This window comes from Phasianus colchicus, chromosome 6, assembly GCF_987193195.1.
Source record: "Phasianus colchicus chromosome 6, bPhaCol1.hap1.1, whole genome shotgun sequence".
Lineage (NCBI taxonomy): Eukaryota > Metazoa > Chordata > Aves > Galliformes > Phasianidae > Phasianus > Phasianus colchicus.
The window spans coordinates 11,977,802-12,001,523 of NC_143441.1; the positions used below are offsets into that span (position 1 = coordinate 11,977,802).

Below are 23,722 nucleotides of genomic sequence, written 5' to 3' on the forward strand. Positions count from 1 at the left end.
ATCAAATAGTGTTCTTCCCATTCAGCTTGACCCCACTGCATCCTAACGGCAGGCTTCCTGGGGAAACTTTCCTCAGCAGTGGTTTTTCTATGCTAAGAAAGGATTAAGGCAACACCTTCATACAAAATAAAACAGAAATCAAAATTACCCATATGTTTATTGTAGATTCTAATTTTTTTCCCTTTTGTTTTTGCGCAGATTGTTTCTCAGAGGAAACTCTCCAAGTCCTTACTCAAACATGGGAACACAGCAGGGAAGTCATCTATAACAGTAAGCCAGTCTTAAATACGCTTTTATTTTCCTGTTGTTTAAAGGCAGCTAATGGGACTAATTCTGGCTAAAAACATTATGCTAAAGCACCAGAACAATCCTTGACTGAGAAATCAAATGGTTTATTTAAAAGATTACTTCTACTATTTCTGACAAATACTTCCTATAACAAAATGGCAACAAATAATATATGATTTGTACAAAAGCCGTAACATTTACTGCTACTGCTTGTAAGATACTTTGATGACAATGAGAAAGTCTTATTGCTTTATCACTCTTAGCTAAAGCTCTCAAATCCTCAGAAATTCATTTTAACTCACATATAACTGCATTTATGATATTGTATATGAACTATTTTACAAATGTTCCTTATAAATTTAAATATAAAATTCTTCCATGGTTCTAATTGGAATGGTCGAGAGACTTAGATGTTTCTAAGCCTTTGGGCTTTTTACAGTGACTTTAAAAACATCACATCACACGGACACACACAGCCCAACCAAATGCAGATGTTTTATGATATTTGGTATTTTAGCTTTGTTGTAATGCAATTACAGACTGGACAATTATAGCAGCCCTGTGTATGTTTTGAAATATGAAAATCAATGTATTACCTCTCTTTCATCTTTCTCTTTGCCAGCTTGTTTGGGAGATAAAGCTTGTCTGAACTGACCATAGCATGTTTGTGACATTTGCAGCTCTGCATTAAGACAGATTATATCAGAATATTCTGCTCAATTGCTTCATGGGACTGAGGAGGATTTTCTTCCTTGATTTACAATTTGTCAGATGGGTTTCTTTTGGTTTGATTGTTCAGATATTTTTTTTCATGTCTTCAGCCACAGTGGAGAGCAGAATATGAGAAACAGTCCTTTCTTGGTCTGTGACTGGGAAGAGGTTTTCTTAAATATGTAAGATGAAACTCATTTTTATTCATAGAATGGCGTGGTTTGAAAAGGTTCACAACGATCATCAGTTCCAACCCCCTGCTATGTGCAGGGTCACCAGCCACCAGACCAGGCTGCCCAGAGCCACATCCAGGCTGGCCTTGAATGCCTCCAGGGATGGGGCATCCACAACCTCCTTGGGCAACCTGTTCCAGTGCATCACCACCCTCTGTGTGAAAAGCTTCCTCCTAATATCTAACCTAAACCTCCCCTGTCTCAGTTTAAAACCATTCCCCCTTGTTCTATCACTGTCCACCTTTGTAAACAGCTATTCTCCCTCCTGTTTATATGCTCCCTTCAAATACTGGAGGCCACAATGAGGTCTCCCTGGAGCCTTCTCTTCTCCAAGCTAAACAAGCCCAGTTCCCTCAACCTTTCCTGATAGGAGAGGTGCTACAGCCCTCTGATCATCTTAGTGGTCTTCCTCTGGACCCGCTCCAAAAGCTCAGTGCCTTTCTTCTGCTGGGAGCCTCAGCCCAGAGCACAGCTGGCCTTCTGGGCTGCAGGCGCATACTGCTGGCTCATGTCCAGCTTCTCATCCACCAAGTCCTTCTCCGCAGGACTGCTCTCAAGGAGCTCTTTCCCCTGCTCTCAAGGAGCTCTTTCCCCAGCCTATATAAATACCTGGGATTGCCCCAGCCCAAGTACAACACCTCCACTTATGCTGGGACTGGAAAGGAATTTCCCAGGTTCCTGTCTGAGCAGAGATAAAACTGAGTTTTGCTCTCTAAAAAAACTGATATTTGTGCCCACTGAGATTATTGGGGCACACTTTACCTCATCCATCCCTGTGATCTATTAGATACCCTCCTGTTCCATGAGGGACACAAATAAGTTTAGTCTCTAGTTCAACTAAAATAACTAGACTTGCTAGTAGAATCTTCTGGCAAGAATTTGTGGTCTCTAAACAAGCGGTTTACAGGCTTCTTCTGAACGGTTCTGTGACTGACAGCGTGGGGGCACTCAGAGACCCACACTGTGGGAAAGGGAAGAGGGGAAAGTGTAGGGAGGTGGGCAACGATCTGAGGAGAAACAAACTAATTTACTAAATCAGATATCAGAATGCAGGATAACACACTATAATACAATGTAATACAATATAATTGGAATTGGAGATAAGATGAGCGTGTCCGAAAAACTGAAGGCCTTACTCTGAGTAAGCTGAGGTGATCCGGGACCTGCAACAGAGACGGGCCGGATGGTTGAAATGGAAAAAGGGAGATCTTGTGGTCTGCAAACAGTTTTTATCTTTCCCTCTGAGTGGAAATGGTAACAGAACAGCGAGCAGTCCAAGCTACCTTGGCTTCTGGCCTGTGGTTCTAAAGAGCAGGCTGACTGTACTCCAGTGGCAGAAAACTGCACTCAAAGATTACTGTGAGAAGAGCTTGTTGTCTGAGCAGAGTAAGTGGAAATTGATGAGTTAGAATTATTTCTGATCCTGAGGTACATGCCACCTGTTTGTCAAAGCCTAGTTTCCAAGCATGCTTAGATTACCGAATTTTGAGTTTTTCATGGGATTCTGAATTGCCTGCCTCAAGCCTGGTTTGCTGGAATTTTCTTAGACCATAGGCTGTATAATATCTCATCAGTACATTTTTATTGTGTGGCATTCAGAAAAAAAAGAGAGCCTCTCTCAGTTTCTCCAGTTAGAAGTCTGTCAACGTTTACAGGAAAAGTTCACTAGTTTTGATTAAAAACACTTGCAAAACTGTGTGCAAGTCCCAGGGTGCTAGTGTTTTTTTTTTTTTTTGCAGTACAGTATTTATTAAGCCACCAGACTAATGTGGAAGAGAAATGTTGTGTCAGATTCTGTGGGCCAAACTTTCAGCAAGTTCAAATTTGCCTGGAACAAGTAAATCACTCATATGCACCAGTAGGATTTTACTTTAATACAGTTAGACATTTGGGTCCCTAAATGGTTACATGTGAATATTTGGCGTGATGAAATGTCAGAGTTCATTACCGTGAGCTGTCACAGCCAAAATATTCATGACTCGGGAAATTCTACTTAATTTAATTCATTGCCAGTTAACATAACGTTCTAATTACTTCTTGGGGATGCTGAGAAGCAAATAGAATAAACTCTTAGCGAAAACACCTTTCCTTCCCACTTCCTGGAAGTCAACTTCAGTACAGACGTTTCTGCTGCTCCTTTCATGGTCTCTACTCCCCTTGTTTTCAACACCTGTTAGCTCTGCTGCTTTGGTGAGGGGGGAAGTATGGTGCAGGAGGGAAGGATCAGAGCACAGAGATTTCTGTTTTGCCATTCATTGTTTCTTACTGTGTTTAGCCCCCTGCTACCTCTTGCTTACTCATTTTCTCTGCTCTGCCATGGGCTTATCCACAGGCCACAGTCCCCTTGGGGGTGTCCCTGCTCCATTGTGGGCATACCTGTGGGCTACATGCCAGACATGTATTCTTAGGAAAAGTGGGTTGTTGGGTTTTTTTTTGCTTGTTTGTTTTTGTTTTTTGTTTTTCTTTTTTCTTCTTGTAATGTGATATGCAGGGAGAACATGCAGGGCAAGCAAATATCACATATATATATATAATAATATATAAATATATAATGTGGTTTGTTTCAAAAAATGTTTTTAGTGACATACCTCAGTTTTAGTTAATATCTTCTCTCCATTGAAATATTTTAATGGCCTAGTCATGAGAGATGCTATAGTATTTTAATTTTTTTTAACAACATTGGATAGCACAGTGATGGACGTTATTATCAGTAGAGCTTATGTATCTGAAAGACCCACAGTATGTTAATTTAGTGTTACTTCCTTCTGACTCACTCTACAATAAATGATTTTGCAAACATAGCTATTGCAGTAAAACTACAACAGCAGAACTCTCCTACTGTAAATATGCTTTTCATTGCAATTTGTGACAAGTGACTTCATTACTTTTTCCATTTATCTAGCTTTAGACCCAAATAATCCAACTCACATATAGCTCTTTTCTTCTCCTGGATAATGTGAGACTAAGTGGAATTCTCCACTGTCCCACCTAAGAGAAAGTACTTTATCAGATGACAGGGATTACTGAGGGATGTGGAGGTCTGTCCATTGACAGATATTGATAAGACGTTGTCATCTAATGAAAAATGATTCCGTTTTGGAATCTTAATGTGTTGCCCCCCATTAACTGAGTAAGGGGTTCACTGAGTGCTATTAACCCTTCCTGATTGCAAAAAGAAACATATTAACTGCGCTTTAGTTTCATAATGGGGTCTGTAGTCTTCACATTGGGAAATTATGTCTTTCTCCATTTTCATTACACCATGCAAAACTCAAATGTAGCTCTCCATTTAGGTGATAGCTGAGGAATTGTCTGGCAATGATGACTACGTTGAACTTTCATTCAGTGCACGAAAATTGGATGACAAGGTAAGCTGCATGTTATTAACCTTACCGAAAGATGTAAAAGAGTGCCTGCAAATGTAATTTGATGAGATTTTCACCTACAGATATTTTTTGCCTTATATTATTAAACACATCAGAGATTTCAGATCGATGTTCACAATGAAGCTTTCCTTAAGTTGTGAAGTAATTAAAAAAATCCTCAAGGGAATCTAATTAAAACCAAGACAATTTAATTATGCTATAAGCAAGACATTTTAATTACTTAAAATGCCACAGATCAGGAGTGGTTAGAGAAGTGAGCTTCCTATAAGTAGTCAAAAATGATACAGTTGAAGCAAGCATTTTAAAATAAAGTTAAAAACATAGCTCACCCTTTTCACTAAGAAAACTCTCCAATAACTCAAATATTACTCTTCATTGTAAGAAATACCTTTTTGAAAATACGTGACACTGCTTAGCAATACATGCCTCAAGCAGTACAGTTCAGGAAGTCCAGGTGAGTGCTTGTAAGGCACAGTGTCTGTAATTTAGTTGTACTAGCAGGCACAGTTATTTGAAGTAACCTGGAGAATATCTTTTTAATTAATGGGTGTCAATAAGCCATAACCCTCTTTTAGATAATAAGGCTTTATGTATAATTGAATACCAGACAATTACTGTTGTACTGGATCACAGTATCCACTATTTCCTAATGGACCCCTCCTATGTATGAAGCTAATTCCAATTGGAAATATATGGTAGCCCGGTACAAAATTTTGCTATTCTGATACTCTGAGCATGTAGTTATAAAAATTTGATGTGTAGCTTAAGATCAAATCAATCAGAGTGCTTTTGGATACATATATCAGATTTCCAAACTGCAAAGAAAACTCAGGCAAGCAGATAATGATTAATAGTATTAGAATTTATTTATAACAGGTAAACATTACTTTGTTCAGGATCATTAACAACCATAAATGATCAGAACCCTAATTTTTTTCTCTTTTGAAAGATGAGTTACGTCTTCCTTCAGAGTTACTGGACTCATAGTGTTTCTGAATCATGTAATTTATTTAGGCACAGATTTAACAACCTTATCTAAAGATAGACCTGATTTCAAAAGCTGCATACAAGCTTTTACTGTTCCATACAGTGTCACTGTATGGAAAAGATGTGTACAACGTAATAAGACCTCATTTGCTCATTGCTTTTCCCCAGATATAAAATGTAATTAAATGTAAATATTATGATTTCTGTAGACTATTGTTGATATTCACTAAAAGAACTTTGCCAGAGTGTGCTTCAAAACTAGTCCACTGTTTTTTGGGCAACAGCTTTAGAGTATGGTTGAAATACTTACAGGGTTAAGTGAAGGAGGATCATTCAGAAATACTGCAAAAGCACGATCGCTTTTGCCATTTTAACATGTTTAGTCAAGGTGGGCTTTATCTACTAAAAAACAATCCTGTATCATCTGCATGACTCTTTATCTATTATTTGAATCAAAACTCCTGTCTTCAGCTGATGAAAATGGCTGAAATCCTCTTACAGTTGAAATGAATTTTTCAATTTGCTCCAGCTCGACATGTCTCTAAACCTGGCTGAAATTTAGCTGTCTTCATTTATAAGAAGAGGCTATGACTTTGGATATGGCCCTGAATGAATTTAGATGTCAGTAGATGCAAAGCACCATTAGTAATCACTAAGATTTGAAATTCTTTAAGTTGCACAATTGCAAAGTTTGAAATTATTTAAATTGGTGAAAAAGCTTGCATACTCCAAAGTCACATAAATGTCCAAGAAAGACATCAGAGAATGGACAAGGGCCCATCTGGTGAAATCCTAAGCAAGGTATTGCATGCCTGTCCCTACTCAGGGGAGTGAAGACCTGGGTAGGGAGCTCACAGTGCTGCACAGGATCACCTCTGTCACCCCAGGGTTACCTGCACTGGTGTCTGTGGGGTTGGCACATGACAGTGTGAATCTTTTTGTTCACAAATGAAGAGTAAAGGAAAGTGTGGGAGAAGGTTCTGAATGTGCTTAAAGAGTAAACAATTTCTTCCCATCTATTACTATTAGTGGTTTCTTGAAGGGACAAGAATATTGTTCTTCAACTCTTTAAAGGAAAACTCCTCAAAAGACAATCCAGATTGTGGTCCCTGAACAAATGAGGAAAAAAAGTGTGACCAACAGATTTTTGGCAGATTTAACAAAATTTGCTGGTATAATTTCACAGGCAGTACACATTTGTTTGTTTTTTACTCCCTCCATATAAAACTGCAAGAGTTTTAGAGGCACCATAAAACAGATAAAGCCTCAATTTTCCTGAGGAGGTGGCTGAAACATTCAATGTAAAATTATAAAAAGTCACAGTAAGAAGGCTTCCTTTAGTTAACTGACTTTGCAGAGATAGAGGTTATAGTTTTATTGCAGTACTTGTTTGTAAGATATAACTGTATTTTCAGGCCCAGTCAGCTCAGGTGGCACGTCTTTGTTTGAAGAGATCCACTGAGAACACTTCATAGAGGAACAATAACTTTTGAAAAGATTCTATTGCATTAACAGCTGTGTCACAATTACCATAACAAGCAGCTACATGTTTATGATAGCTGTAATAAATTAGGAGCAGTGAGGCAGTCAGACTGCTTTTCCTCTTCTAAGAGAGGCAGTTATCATGGCCTGAGATACTCCAGCAAATGTCTGCAAAGTAAAAGCTACTGCCACTTCTTATGTATTACCTTGGTGCTGAAGCACCAAAGAAATTCTTAAAAGCTGTGTCTTGATACTGATGCATTTTCAAAACTGATCAGTGTCTCCTGGATGTTTCAGTCCTTTTCTGGGGGATCTTCACTTGTAAACCTGAGCTTTAAAAAGAGTTTTGCTCTGAAAATGAGCATACCAAAATATCATGCATCAAAACAAGTGCTCAGAAAAAGAAGTAGATACATTTTTAAAGTACAAGCCATGTATCAATGTTATTATTGTGTGCACATACTGAAGTGACAATATGCATTGTACCACCAGCAAATGCATTATATTAATCATGTAAGCATTATTAAAATATCAAAACAACTTTCATTGCTGCTATTTTTCTTAAAGAAGATGCTCTTGTGAGATAAAGCAAAGCTGGTAGATTTAGCAGAGCAACCAAAATTTATTGAAAATGCTAACTATATAGCTAATCTATAGCTAAATTAAAAAAATAATAATAATTCAGCGTATCAGTTTTGAGTCATTACCAGGCATCTTTGATACTGAAGAAGTTTTGGTTTATACCTTGATTGTAGAAGGAAGTAAGCTTTGTCATTCACATTGAACAGGGGTGACAGAAGCTATTATCAGTAGTGATTTTTTTTTCCTTTAGATTAGATTGCCTTGTTTATTAAAAGCAGGTATTAAAAACTGCATTTCTTATGCTGATGTTTTTTGTGTCAGTTTTCATGATATTCAGCTGAGAATAATACTATATTTTGAGTTTTCTCACAAAATCCTTTCTTTTTCTGAAGATTCTGTACTGCAGGATTCGTTCTTTGGATATATCACTTTGAGTTGTTTTAGATAACCTTTCTCATCAAACGTGTGCTTCATAAAGAATCTGTTAAATGCTAAGCTGTCACTCAGTCTTAAACAATACGCTTACGAATGCAGAGAGGCACCTCAGTCTTTTTTAATCCTATGCATTCTGTATTTTGGTGTCAGTAGAATTAAACCAGCTGCCTCACTCTCCTCTGTGCAATGGTAACCTGTCACCAAAGCTCTTTCAAAAATTTTCAAGTGTTGAAATCAGCCCACGTGCTAAATCCACACCAGGGCCTCAAGTCAAACTCTGCAAGCACAGAATCTGTGCAGGGTATTGTGTTGGTTCTACACACTCTTACATGAAGTGTATTGTAACTATGTAATTGGAACAAATGGGCCAACATATGGCTTTGTTATTTAGAGCAATGAAGTTTAACAAATACACACATGATTACTTTGCAGTAGTTTTTAAACACACAGTTGCCTTGCCTCTTGTAGAAAAAGAAAGCACTCACAGAACAATACTATGAGCACGACAACATTGATGAGTCTCATTTTGATGGCATGGAAAAGACTATAGGTTGCATGAGTCTTGCCCAAGTCTTCACGATCCTAAGAGATACATCTCCTTCCACAGACACTGAAGTTCTGATTTCCCTTTTCAATGCCTTGATTTCTTTCCTTGCTTGCCCTTAGGAAATAGTAACAAAGTTCCAGAAACAAGTTTGACCAAAATGTTGTACCCAGAATTTGACTAACATTTTATTCAAAGCTGTTTCCAGTGGCTATCTGTCTAGACAAAAATAAGTATGAAGGGCATTCTTGTGAAGAGAAAATGGTAGAACAGTGCATATTACAAGCATTTTTGTATTTACACTTCTGTAGAAACACCACAAAACCAGAATTTCTCACCTCCCCAGGTTGATACTGAGGTGTGTTGTTTGGTATGTGGCATGTGGAGAATACTATCTGTATGCATAAAGTTAATCTTGTGGTTCTTTGGAAGAACAAAATGAAGAAGGGAGTCAAAACTGCAGAAAATGGAGTCCATTTGGGCCCACCTCTTGGAGCACGGCACAGTTAATGATATGAATTAGCTGGCTTTTCGCTCCAGCTGTGGAGATCAAATGCCCAGTGACCCTTCTTCAACGCAGCCAGGTTGTGCAAAAAAAAAAAAAGATATTGTTGAAACATAAGAGGCTGTGGCTACATTGAAGGTATACTATAGAAGACTAATTTAGGATTGTATGTGAATGTTTTGACTTACTAGGCGATTGCAGAACCAAACAGAGGTGCACAATGGTGCACTGAAAATGTGAACCCAAATGCCTATCACAGATTTACTTGACAGAGGTACAAATAATTTTTTTTGCATTTTCCTGCTCTGTTTCTCCTCTTTACATGGTTTGAGTTTTCACATTCTGAAGAGGACTTAACTTTTCTAACCTTCTTTAATCCATCTTGCCAGTACTTATGTTAACTGGTAGCAGCATGACGTCCTGCCCCATTAACTTCATTCACAGAGGGTGGGAAAGTAGCATTAGTAGAGTATGCCACACAGGACACTGTATGGTAAGTCAAAAGACCAAACTGGTTTGGAAGTAGAAAGAAATGTGCTAGATCAATGAAAGAGCTAATGCTCAGCAGTCCAGAGTGGGGGTAAGAAGCCAAAAAAACTGTGAAGTGTGATTTTACCCTTGTGCTGCCATGATTGAGTAGCCAAACTGAGAACAACAGTAGTGCTTGTCCCACGGAAATCCTTGTGGGACATGCACAGGAGTGAAATATTGCTGAGGGACACTGGGAGATTTCACTAAAATCACACTGTTGCTGTTTTTTCATTAGCAGTCAGGAAAGCACAGGTCACAGGTATGCCTGAAAGTCTAAAAGAAAAAGAATCCTCAAGAGCAACTTGTCCTGTGTTTTATTTTAGGATTTTTTCAGCAAATCTGATCCCTTTCTGGAAATCTTCCGGATGAATGATGATGCAACCCAACAACTTGTCCATAGGACCGAGGTAAGGTATAGGGTTGTGTTTCCTTTCCAAGGACGTAGATAGGCTATCATGTAGTATAGTTTATGCTTCTGCTATTTAAAAAAAAAAAAAAAGTATTCCAAGCACCCATGTTTAAAAACACTTCTATCTCGTGCAATTATTGACTAATGGGCATTGACTTACTCACATGAGAGTAAGAGAAGAGAGTACTGAAGCCAAAGATTAAAGTTTAATTAAACTGGCAGATACTCTGTTTATAAGTCAGTACTTAGAAAGATTGTATTTAGCCCAAACGATACTACAGACTGTATCAGAATTTCTTACTGATAGCATGTTTCATCCACTTCACCTCTCCTAGCTTGCTATATTGGAAAGATCTGTAATCTGGTTTCCTTGTATTTGTTTCTTGTGCTTCAGTGCTTTTACTGCTTCCAGGACAATGACTGGCACTGTCTTAAAAAGAGCTGTGGCAGGTATTTGGGGTTATGAGCCCTGCTTATTATGGATTTCATGAAGTCTTCTACCAAGGAAGACGACTTGTCCATAAGTTGATGCTGCCTATCATGATTGCCCAGACCTGCATCTCTTCCATACCTTCCAGTTCAGGGAGTTCTGCGAGTTGCCCCCTACTTGGTATGGAAGTGCTGGGGCAATCTCTGTAGTGTGTGAGGTCCGTTTCTCAGTTGTGCTCCCTTTTGAGGCTTTCCAGAGCAGATGTGTTGGAAACTGCAGGCTGCTCCAGGCCAAATACCCTGTGTATGTTGTTCTGCAAACCTCTAGCTGTTCTCTACTTGCTTCTCTTTAGGGTGAACACATTGTTTTGAAAACTGTGGCTGCTTGCATTCTGTTTAGAAATGTGCAAATGTTAAGGGTTCTCTTTATTTCTTTTCCCTCTCAGGTTGTGATGAATAACTTAAATCCAGCCTGGAAGACCTTTAAAGTGTCTGTAAATTCTCTGTGTAGCGGAGACCAGGATCGCAGACTAAAGGTAAGAAGCAGTTCTTACTTTCTGAATTATTTTACTCATAGAAAACAAGACTTTGTCTGCCTTTTTCAATTGAAAATTGCTATTCTGCCCTCTGGCAATCAAGATGATCACATGGCTGTTTTATGATTAACACAATCAAATTAAGGATGCAGAGAACTGATAATCCGCTGTAATCAGCAGATTATGCTCTACTGTTCTTGGAGTGCCTTGGAAAAATAACGGGTCTGTTTTTGCCAATCAGTTGGATAATTTGAACCCTGCACCATTTAACTGGTGAACATATACTCAAGAGAAATTTCAGCCCTGACACCATTTTATCTACTTTTTCCTTGCTTTTCTGGTTGGAGACCCTCTGTAAATGAAATACTTATTAATGAACTCAGTTAACATACATGAAAGATGGGATGGCCACAGAAAGACATATGCCATAGTAATGACAGTGCTACCAGAAAGACTGATGGTTGAGCACTCAGAGCTCTATGTAGAAAAAATCTTCTTGTGGATAATTTAGATTAAATCATGTCTGAATCATGTTTTTTCTATTCTCCTAACCAGGTTTAAAGTTAATACTAAACTCTAAAAATTAAAAAATGTTTGTAAATATAATAAGGAGAACTGTCCCCAGCATTTGTTTAGCCTCTTGGTCCTGGTGGGGGAACACCAGACACAAAAATACCATTTTTGTTAATCATACTGAGGTGTCTAACAAAACTGTTCCTTCTCTCTGCAAACCCTTTTTTCTTAGAACATTTGTATAACCTTTCAGAAATGATCCTTTTCACTCATTTTTCACTCATTACATACCATAGGATGTACTGGGCTGATAGAAAAAAATAATAATAAAATGCATGGTCTCTTCATGTTGCAGTGCATTCCATGAATGCATGGAAAAGATTAAAAAATAGTCCTGTGAGTGCCTAAATTTATATTGGCTACACTGATTGTGATTTATGACTTCACAAAATCAGCATTGTTGTTGTGGAACGATATTGATACAAACACAGTGCTTGTGTGCATACATTTGTATAGCAGAGGATGCACAAGGAAGACACAGAAATGAATAGTATTTTTATGTATTTTTTTTGTGTCCTTTGTGGCAGTCAGCAAAGAACAGGAGTCCAAAGACAAAAGAAGCACCAGAAGTGTGAGGAAGTCTGAGGGAAGAATAGGAGATGTAACAAGGAAAAATAAAAGATGGAATAGTTGGAGTGTGGGATTCTTAGGAGGGCAGAGCAAGGTGTTTGTGATGGTGATGCGATCTGAGATGCTGGAAGGACGTTCAGTACCTCAGGTGGTACAGGGAAGCATATGCAGCAGATCTTTCCATTACTCTCTTAGTTGGTAAATGGTCAAATCATTTGTATTTGGCATGCTCAGTGGGATTGCAACAGAGCTGCAGAAGATGAGATGGAGGCTGTTCTTTTCCCCACATCTCATTCTCTATTATAAACTGCAAGCAAAATTAACAGTATTGGCTAAAGAGGATTTCTAACACAAACAAAGAAGTGTGTAGGAGTTATTTATTGTAGCATTTGTAGTATGACAGTAATGTGAGATGTCAGGATAATGACTTTATCTTGAGAGGCTGCAATTTTCTAAATTAATGGAATAGAATAAATATCTACAAGCTACTGCCTGAGATGAAGAAAGCAAGCAAATTGTTCTATGTTGTATTATCAGTATAGTTCTCGGGGGGGATGTGGGTGTGGGAAGCAGCTATCCTCTAGATGTAGTAACATGACTGATAAGAGTGATTTAAAGGAAAATCAAGGACAGTGAGCACCACTGGCATCTTTGAGGACTGGGTTGTTACTTCCTGACATAAGGGAAGCACTGGAGAAAGCAGCGTGGCTGCTTGTTTGAACATTGAGTTCCCTTCACAGCTTTGGTAAGGCTGGGAGCTGAGCTACTGCTTTTGAGCAGAATGAACTCTGAAAGACTTGGAAAGGCTGAGCAATTCTTTGATCTACTAGAGAAGGGCACGCCACTGGTGGAAGCAGCTTATGCATAAAGTATCCTAAATTGGAACAAGTAACATCCATTAGTAGTTTGACCATAAAGGTTTGGAACAGGAGACAGACCTTGTTTCTGTCATTCAAAGAGGTTTGTGTATAAGTGGCCTTTAAATCACTTAGATGAGAAATTCTAGGAGGAGACGCAAATGAAATGTGATGCCTCGAATGCCGTGGCAATTATAAGTCCATAAGAATAGAGAGATGTGATTTAGAGGTAGAAATATTTGCTTTAATATCTTTGAGACTGAGGTGAGAAGGTATTATAAAGGATAAGATTTCAGCTTGGACAGGAAAGATGGGTCTGGAAATAAAGGGGGAGATCTTTGAGCCATGAGTAGAGAGAGAGCAGTTGAATTTGTTTGCAGATGATACTGTCAAAAGATAGGGTGAAGAGAAATAAGAATAGTCCTTTACAACTGCCAGTAGAGAAGACAGGGGAAAGTGAATGAAGGGACTTGATAAGGTGAAAATGAAACCAAGTTGGATCTTACGAATTTATTGACAGTTTTCAAAATAGTCTGATTCTGCAGGATGTATGTTGGGTTTTTTTTTGTGTGTGTGTTAGTTGCTGTTTTCATTTGAGTATGTAAGTGTTTACAGGCCGTGATTTAGATGTCTGAATGTTTGCCTAAGGCTACAGCTCACATTTTCATAGGAAAGTTAAAACTGTAGGCTTTGCACCAGATTCTGCTATGCAGAAATACTTTACAATTAATTGTGGCTGTAAGATAATAATCAAGTTTAAAGCTTATTTCAAATTCAGGCCATTATACCTTGTGGTGGGTGTAAGATAAGGCTGCTATGGTAGAGCAGACTCCAAAATAACTTGGGTTTGACAGATAGCATATAGCACTTGTCAGATGACAATTCTGTTTGCTTTCTGTGCAGACCATAACTTAGGAATTTGATGGCAGCTAGATCAAAAAAGTGTAAATAATGAGAATTGGAGAGGAGAAATGTCTGTGATGAGTTTAGTGCTGTATGAACGTTTGTGTTTTGATTTACATTGACAGAGCATTACAGTCTTTGTACTATTATATTTGTGAAGATTTGAGGTCAGATGTTTTGTTTCACTGCATTAAGTATATAGCATATGTTACTTGTAAATGTTACAAGAATTCCCTCTGCCATAATTAACATTTGTGTATTCCAGCTGCTGTGCTGAGTTTCGGCTTCTAGCAAGGATTGCCTGCTCATGGTGAGCAGTAATTACGTGAGGCTGGGTAATTATGAACCCATACCTGCAGTTTCCTTTTGGCATACTCTGGAAGGCCTAATCTAAGCTAAGGCTTTAGGAGGCAACAGAAACTCTTGAAGGGAAATAGCCATTTGTGGGAATTCTGCAAACAGAAGTAGCCTTCTCAACAACAGATAGATTACACTGCCCACTGCCCTTGACTCTCCAGTGTCCAATATGCATGTTTCTCTGGGCTGTTTGTAGCTCTGAAACTTTGCCCTTTCATTTCTGCTACTGAAATTGCATGGGTACTGACTGAGCTTGGTGGTTGGATTCACGTCGTGAGGAGTTTGGATTAACATTGAAAAAATACACTATAACAAGTCAGTTTAACTTACAGAAGTTTGCCTTTTGTTAGAGTTGTGCCCACAGCAGCCTTTATACTGTCTGGGCATTTGAAACTTCCATATTTAAAATGTCTGTTCAGAAAGATAAGATGTGCAAGGTCACAAAAATCAAAGCAACTGATAATTAGGGTCTCTGTCAAAAGTCTTTTGCCATCATCCTCTGCAGAGTCTGTTAATTTGGATTCCTTATGGGCTGTTTAAAAAAAAAAAAAAAGAAAGAAAAAAGTAATTTTGCTTTATTTAGCTGTAATGAAGAGAGCAGTTATTTTTTTATTCCCCTCAGGATGCCTTCTAAAACTTTATTGCAATTATTGCTGCTCTAGGTTTTATTATGAAAAAGCTATATTAGATTTATGAACCTACTGAGCTTTTCTTCCCAGACATTGAAACCATCCGAGAAGCCCAGTCACACTTCAGTGCTAATCATAACTTCCTTTAATGCTAACAGTGCGGGCAATTCATTTATGCACTGAAGTAAAAAAAAAAAATAATAATAATAATAAAAAACTTTGATCCAAAAGTAGTTCATTGCCTTTCTAATATGTTAAGAGATTTAATTCACATTGATAATTACTGACAAATCAGAATGAGGGCTATAATCCTTCTGGAAGCAGTTTTTATCCTACTCTGTGATGCTGAAGGACTCTAAACTGTGGAATCTGGCTTTCTGATTTGGTTTCAGAATGTGAGATATGTGGCTATCAGAGATTTATTTGAAATCCAGAATTGCATTTTGAATATATCCTGATAGGGATCGTCTTCAGTCATCCATTCTAATGTAAGTTCCTCTTGTTCTAGTGGAGTCCTGGTGATATTGTCTGAAAAATACTCACTTTTTTTGTAGGTATTATACATTTTAATACTCAGGGAATAAACACCTGAGAAGATGCTGTTGGGGCACAGACCATGCTGTGCAAATGGCATGGAGTAAGAATATTTTCTTTCAGAGAACCCCACTGAAAGACATTCTGCCCATAAAAAAAAATAGATTAGGAAAAGAGACACTGAACAGGAAGAAAATGATTGCTAACGTGAAAAGCATTTGTGTAAAGGTGAAGTAATGAATGAAACTACAAAGGAAGGGAAGCACATGCCATAGTTCTATGGAAAATTCTATCCATCTTCCATCCATATAGGGAAACTTTTCAGAAGAAGAGCATTAATTACATATTTTTCTACTTTTCAAAAATATGTATACTGCAACTCCATTGCTGTTATTAACTTTTTATTTGTCTTATCCCTCCCTAGCCTAGATTACAGGCTTTGGTCCTGATCCTACTGACATGTATGCATGTGATTAGTGGGGCCCATACTGCTGTGGTTACCTGGGCTGTCTCTTACATCACATCATAAGGCCTCCATGTATAGGAATGGTTCTCTGCAGCACGAAGCCCAGGGATGTTACTTTATGGGAAGATTTGGTGCTCTTCAGTAACAATGGAAAGGTTGCCTGATTCGTACACTTCTACTGAGGTTAAAGCTTGGTTCAGCCTTTCCTTCTGTGTTCCCTCTTATCTCCTGTTAACTTCCCTTGGCTCTATTTGTGGGATCTGATGGAGGAAGTACATATTAGCACACAGATTGTTTGGTTTTCTGGTGAAGGGTCTATCTGCAGGTGCTTTGTTCTAGTGTGAGATGCATTCAGGTGTTGAAAGCTCATGTGATTGATTCTCAATTCATTCAAGTACTAAGACCTTTATAAATAACAATATACGGGCCTTTCTTATATATATATTATCAGTTATATAATGTGATCCTTACTTACAATATTCATAGAAGAATCTTCACAGTCTGAAATAAAGATTTTGATGTTACGCTGGATGGAAATAGGCAATGACTTAATTTTAACTTCTTCCCTGGGTCTGTTATGGGTGGAAGATTGGGTGTTTCTCAAATAGTTGTAACCACATTTCTTTCTGATTTAAGTCTGGAATCTTTCATGCTAGCTGGTGGGTCATTAGAGAAGAAATTTTATTAAAGGCCTGCGATTGCATTGACTACTTTATTCCGAGTTAAGGAAAAGCAAATAGCAGTGGTTATTTTGATATTCTCTGAGTTATTACTGCAGTGTTCTCTAGATCAATAAGCTCTGGGTGACCTTTAAGACTTGACTACAGCTGTGCTTATATGGGTATATTATAAACTGTAATCCTTCACTAAGCCCTCAGTATCTGTGAAAGCCAATGGTGGAATTGACTAAGCAGAACCTGTGCAGAAGGCCAAATAAAGCTTAAGAGATGAGCATTAAGTAACATGTTCAAACAAATCCATTAGTGCTTTTGTTCTTTCACAGTTTAGCTGTCAAAAAATGTTTTACGCACTAATGTAGAAAGATAGTTTATGGTCAACAGCAGAGATTTGTGCAGGATTTTATAAAGCTTGTGGCACAAAGGACAATTCAAGCACTATCAAATGATGATTAGAAAAGCATGAACTGCAGGATTTCACGCTGCTCCGTAAAAGAATACGCGTTTGTTTTCATTGGTTTTGATTTTAATTCCATGTAGAAAGCAATTGGCATCAAGAACCAATTACAGCTTAGTCCAGGCTTGCTGTTTATTTACTTGATTGGGTGATTTCAGTCATACCTGATTAACTACTCAGTTCTACATTTTCCCCTTCAGATTACTCACAAATTTAATGCCAGTGGAGCCAATCACTCCCTCCTTGCTTACCATAGTGTCACTGAATAGACATAAGCATATGAGGTCTTTCTTGTGGAAAATATTACAACAAGAGAGGGAGACTCAATCTTTACATGTCTTTAACGTGGACCTAAAGATGTCTTTAAAATATTTTGTTGGTAAGTCACTTTTTTTCATTAGATCCCGGCGTTCTCCTGCAATCTTTAGAATAATTGCCTCACCCTTGGAGGGTGCAGATGTCTCCATAATAATCTGAGAAGTATTTACTAGTCCTTTTAAGGATGTTATCGTCTTGTGAATGTCCGCGATTTCTATAAAACTGGCTGTGCAGCTGATAATTTTAGTAGCTTGTGGTACTAACAGGAATGGGAAGGTGGTTGGACTAGATGATCTTGCAGGTCGTTTCTAACCTTGTGATTCTATGATTCTATGATAACATTTCTTCCTGGTGGTCAAAACACACAGGAACTTAGGCTTAATGTTGGGCTGTGGTGTATATTTAATACAGGTTCATATAAAGTAATGGGCACCTGGTAGAAGCGAATGGAAGTGCATGTACATACTGCTTAACTAAGGAGTTCTAAAACAGTCTTCTGAGAGGGTGATCCATTATTTTGAAGGTTTTTGTAAAACGAAAATAAATGACACACTGTAAAAGATGGTCTTTATAGTATAAAAATATAGAGAAATTTACTTTTTCAGTAAGTTTCTCGTTAGAATACTACAATTCTTTAATGTTTCTCTTGCTTTCTCTCATTCTCTCCGTCGTTCTCCCATTGTGCCTGTGGTTGCAGAACCACTACACTGATCATTAAAAACTCAAGATGTTTGGTGATTTTTGGGACTTTTCTGCAACTGCTCACCCTGTTTTCTCAGTTTGGGTTAATTTGTAATTTACCAATCAATGTATAATACAAATGCTTCCTAAATTCATTAATTGCAGCAGTGTTTGGCACTCTGGTTTATCTATCTGAGCACACGGAGGACTGATCTAGTCAATCTCCATAAAGTTTTCATAGGTGGGGTACCAAGTTTAAGGTCATCCTTAAAACAAAACTTATGAAGTCCTGGTGTGTGTGACCTCAGCTCCTAGATTCCTCTCTCCCTCTCCCCTTTCCCTGGCTGTATTCAAGATAAATCTGTTGCAGATAGTGGGGGAAAAATACTACATTGCAGGGAAGATTGAGGACTGTGAAGTGAACTCAAGCAATGAACTTGATCCAGTTTTTGTTGGAGTCAAGAGAACTTATTTAAAGGACTTTGATAGGATTTAATTTGTTCTCCTTTGTTGTAACTGCTGGATGTATAGCAAATTAATTGTCAGATTAATTAATCCAGATTTCAGTTAATTGATGTCTGTAAAGTGCTTTGAAGATGAAAAAGCTATCTAAATGGCAAGTGGATTGCATAAGGGGGGGGGGAATCATCAGTGGTATAAAAGAAAAAAGTGGTACTCAGATCTCTGAGGGCTTGGGCTGCTGATAAAGATGGTGGTGGGAGGGCAGAGAAGCAAAGGAGAGAAGACCTGCACTGCTCCTCTGGGTTAATGTGACAGACTTGATCCAGAATTGGCTGTGCAAGAAGAGATTTCTATTTCCCACCCTTTGTCAGAGCTCCCAATTCAATGAGCCCTGAGGCAAAACAGAAGAGACTTCATCTTGGCAGCACAGAGAGCGTTCAATATGTGAAACAGGAGCAAAGACAGGGCAAGAAACAAGCAAAAAATATGTATGAGTTTCTTCCTCTGAAAAGAAATGTTCATGAGGTGATTCTTCTTTTTTTCTTTTTCTTCCAAATAATTTATACATTGTGTTTATTGTGAGCTTTCTTCCAGCTGCATACTGCCTCTGTTGTTCTATCCCAAGGCAAACAAATACAGCCATCATCAGCCTCGCTATGAATGTCACCAATATGAGAAATGTTTTAAAGTGATCTGATCTCTCTCTCTCTCTCATTTCTTGAGCTGTCTTTGAAAGTGAACGTTAATCCCCTGGAATGAAACAGAGAGAGGCTCCTATACATGCTGCTGGATGTAATCGCAGACAGAGGTGTATGCTTCCTTTGCAGGGCAATAGCAGCTGAAACAGGAAATCCCATCCCTGGGACCATATAAAATGAGACAAAGTGCTATAATGAGCATCGGTTCCATGTTGGAGGGTGGGACATAGGAGGTGCTGTTGAATTCAATGATCTCTGTACTCTTAGTTTTCAAATTGCTCTGTTGATAAGGCACTGAACACCATAGCAGTGTTAGCTAAAGAGCTGCTTACTGCACAAGTTTGGGAACAAGTGCTACCATTTTGAATGAAAATAATAAAACGAAGCTCTTCTTTCACTGAAACAGGATTTAGGCTTAGATGTAACCCTGTAAAGCAGCTGAATGCTGTAGTGAGAGAATTTTAAAGTGCTCCCTATGTTCAAGAAAATCTATGAATCTTGCGCTTTTTGTGTCTACAGAACATTTTCCCATTTCACCTAAAGTATATCATTATATTAAAAATGAGAGAAAATGAGAGTGGAAGCATTTTTTCATATTCTTTTTTTCATTTCTTTCCGTTTTGACAGGAAAAAAAGTAATGAATTTCCAGACAATCTCATTTCAGACTCATAAAGTAGCAAAGCAGCACAAGCTGCTGACACAAAACCAAATTATAAGGAACCTTGGTTTCTTTTCAGGTATCTTTTTTACTGCATAAATTAAAAATTGCACACTCAAGATTGATTTTCTTGTTAGTAAACAATGTAATGAATGTATTTCTTGCTATGAACAATATATTTGCACAACGTAAATGATTTACCTTAAAATTACTAAAATACTACTCAGAAGTAGAATATAGTTTATATGCTAACATACTGCCACTAAAAACAAAACAAAACAACAACAACAAAAAACCTCACAACTTTGCAGATAATAAAATACGTTTATTATAAATGGGAATATTCTCAGGAACATGGCAGAGTCAACTTCAAGACAAAATGATATAATTGTTAAAAAAATACAGCAGGTATCTTCAGGGACTTAATTACAAATTGATGCTTGTGATACTCTGGGCAATGTTGGGGCAGAAGTAGCTGTTAAGTGTGTCTGAACTTTAATATTTTAGATGGTGTCTCAGTATACAGGAGTTACATGAACAGTGGGAACTTTCTGTCACACTGAAGATATGTATTTAAGCCTTCTGTACACAGTGATCTCTGCCACCATATATTCTGATAAAATAATTTACAGATCTGCTTTTTCCCTTTGCCAGAAACATTCCTTCCCAGCTAGGTGACTATATTCAATTTGTAAAGTCTACATAGTTGTATATAAACCTTACATAATGCATAGAGCTTGGTTGTGTAATGAAAGTGCTTTATATACTCTACCAGAACTAAATTAAACATTTTCATCTTGTCTGCCAGAGCTCAAAATGACTTTAAAAACACTCAATAGCTTTGTTCTGCAGGACTCCCCAGAGGAAGCACTTAGCTGGCCGTGGTCCTCCATTTGGTAACACTAGGAGAAATTCAGACTCTTGGTATCAGAGATGTCAACATCTCTGTGGGCAGTTTTTGCTTCTGTATTAGTACTGCTAAAACATACCTGTTAAATTTTACTGTAGTAGTTTGTTACCTCTAGAGCTGAGGTTTAGGCAGGGTTCGGTGAAAGATTATTGCATTGGGTGGCTGTTAACACTGTATGTCAGCCACTCTCTCCAGTTTTTGAAGTAAAACTGGAGACTGCTGGGAGAATATAGTAAAATAAAGATGTGTGTATTGTCCTTGCTTTATATAATCTTTTCCTATATAACGTCTAGCATCCAACAGAAAGATGATATTGATGCTGTGCAGTTTTATTATTTTCTTGTGGTGAATGCTGTTGCATCACTGAACTTGTACCTTTCAAGGTGAAATTTAAGTGCTGATGATAGTCTGAAAGAGTACTAAGTGACTAGAGATTAATCCTTTGAGAAACTGCGTATTCATAGCAGTGATATGTCATGGTGAATGATTCCCCTCAGATACAACTTCATGAAGTGCTAAAAGATAAACAGGTAATTTGGACTTAAGTGTGCCCAGTTTGCTGTGCATAAACATGTAGATAAGCCAGCATAGTCATGTGATATTCTGTGACACCTGCAGTACTGCATAGGAAATTCTGCTGGATACCTCCAAGCTCTTGTCCTGATCCCAATTACATGTGCATAGCCTTCTCCTGCATTTGTTTTTTTTTTACATTAGCTTACTCATTTTTCGAGAAAATGCTACCATCAACAGAATCCCTGTTCAGTATCAGCTCTTGCTGGATTTTAATGAATCCATTTCTAGTTGCAAGCAAAGCATCTGAAAATCTGATGACGAGATGTCTGGAAAAGCAGGCTTTATTACAACAGACTAATTAAAAAGTAGGCTACTGACATTAGGCAGTCACAATTCACCATAACAACCACAGAAAACGGTGTTTCAGGTTCTGGTCTTCAAAATAGTGAAAGGAGTACTTTGCTAGAATTGTGCCAAAAACCAGACCTTCAACTCACGAGCAGGTTGGAGTAAAAAAATTTGCCTGTTGTCATATTTCAATGGCATTTTGTCTGTAATACTGCAAACAACCATTTGTGAATTAAAGGGATATCCCAGGGAAAAGGAGGAACATTTCTGCAGAACTGTGGTAAGTATTAATAAAATAGCTTTGTAGTGCTGAAAGTCATCACTTAAACATTTCACAGTATTGACGCTTAGAAAGTAAGTTAGTAAGGATGCAAACAGATCAGCTGAGAATGGTTCCTGTTGGGGAAGTGTCTTTTTGGGCGAAGTCTCTCCCAGCATCCAGCTATGGGGAAGTTTACCTTGTAATTGTCCTGAGAGCTTTGGGAAAACTGTACGTCTTCTTAGTTTATTTCAAGGATGAGATTATTCTACTACAGATCGGCCCTTCTTCCATCACTCCTTCCCTGTAAGTCATGAGTGGCCCAGCATGGTGTCTCTGCTCTGATACTTGGCCAGGCCATCTGCAGTGAGGGAAGCAGAAGCCTTGGCCTGGCTCTAGCCATTTCCCATGCCAGGATGAATGTGGAAAATTCATGCAGCTCTGGAGAATCCATTTACCAGCTCTGGACAGTAGAGGTAAAGCAGAGTGGATGGTCAGAGCGGAGCAGAAGATGCCACACGTAGTTAAGATTTATATTCTGATAGTGTCATCCCCCACAGGTACTGTGGGCATTTGAAACTGTGATTTTACTGCAGTGTTACTTTATTTCCTATCCGTGAGACCATGTCTTGAGCTGTACAAAAGTGGTGCTGGAGTGTGAGATAATGATGTGCTTCATCAGGATGCAGTTTGTGCTTCTCCACACAGACTTATGAATATGGAAAACTTGCACAAAATAATTAAAAATCACTAACTCGTACTTTTAATCATCTCATACACATTTTAAAATCTAGAATTGTGATTTTTAGTAGCCTAAATTTGTTTGTTCACAGCACTTGAACCCTTAATCTCCTTAAGAGCTTCAAATCCTCAACATTACATAGCTTTAAGGTGACCTGCAAAAGCAAAATACAGAATCCTGGTAATGTAATGTTCTTTGAATGCTCTCCTAGGTTGACTCATTCTATTTTCCTGGCTGTTCAGAGCTTTAAGCATGTACTTGTAAAGTTGTTGACATTTGAGTTCTCTCCTTTGATCTTTAGTGATACAGGAATAAGGGGCTAATCTACCCTTCAGCCAATATACAGCTCCTTGTGCTGATTTCTTTGGCTGTTAATTTCCTGCCTTCATATAGAAAGCAGCACATCGTTTTGATCTCCACTGTGTCACTCATTGTGGTGGGAGCAGCAGTAGGCTTGCTGTCATCAAGTCATAGATCAGTTGTAGGATAGATATTGAGATAAGCTGAAAAGGTAAAAGGTGAAGTTCAGGGAAGGAAAATAAACCAAAGAAAGATACTCCTTTCTCAGTCATGTATAGACAAGCTCTTCTTTTAAGGCAAGAGGGTGGGGTTTTCTTTATAACCATGTATTTTCACCACACCATATTACATTATAGCAGTCTTCATTATAAAAGGCATACATAGGTTTGCCTGTGGTACATGTATACATTTATTTGTATATGTGTATATAATATTTGTCTTTCAAAGACTGTGGCATTTGCAGAGGCTGGTCTGAGAATCAGTTCTGCTTGTGTTGTTTTAGATAGGATGTGTTTCCCCCAGCTGCAGGTGCAGATTGCAGTGAACTTTCACAGTGCTACAGATTCCAGTGAGTTCTGCAAAACACAGGTGTATTTTTAGTACAGAAAGCTTTGCCTACTTATTTGTTTGCCAGATCTGAGAGAAATGAAATAAACTTTTAGTAAGCATTATTTCGTTAATGGCTGCTAAGAAAAAAAAGAGTATTCTCTGACCTCCTTCCTTCACCTTCCATATTTCTCTTTCTGTC

At 38.1% G+C, this 23,722-nt stretch overlaps 1 protein-coding gene across 8 annotated transcripts in view; it reads left to right on the top strand.

Annotated features, from left to right (window-relative positions):
- Window positions 1–23,722, top strand: part of CPNE4 (copine 4) — a 283,000-nt gene that overhangs the window by 185,031 nt on the left and 74,247 nt on the right. For all 8 annotated transcript variants that reach the window (XM_090142441.1, XM_090142447.1, XM_090142443.1 and 5 more), the window contains 4 exons: window positions 199–270; window positions 4,526–4,600; window positions 10,008–10,091; window positions 10,969–11,058. In XM_090142441.1, the coding sequence (XP_089998567.1) occupies window positions 199–270; window positions 4,526–4,600; window positions 10,008–10,091; window positions 10,969–11,058 (321 nt within the window). The remainder of the gene's footprint in view (window positions 1–198; window positions 271–4,525; window positions 4,601–10,007; window positions 10,092–10,968; window positions 11,059–23,722) is intronic.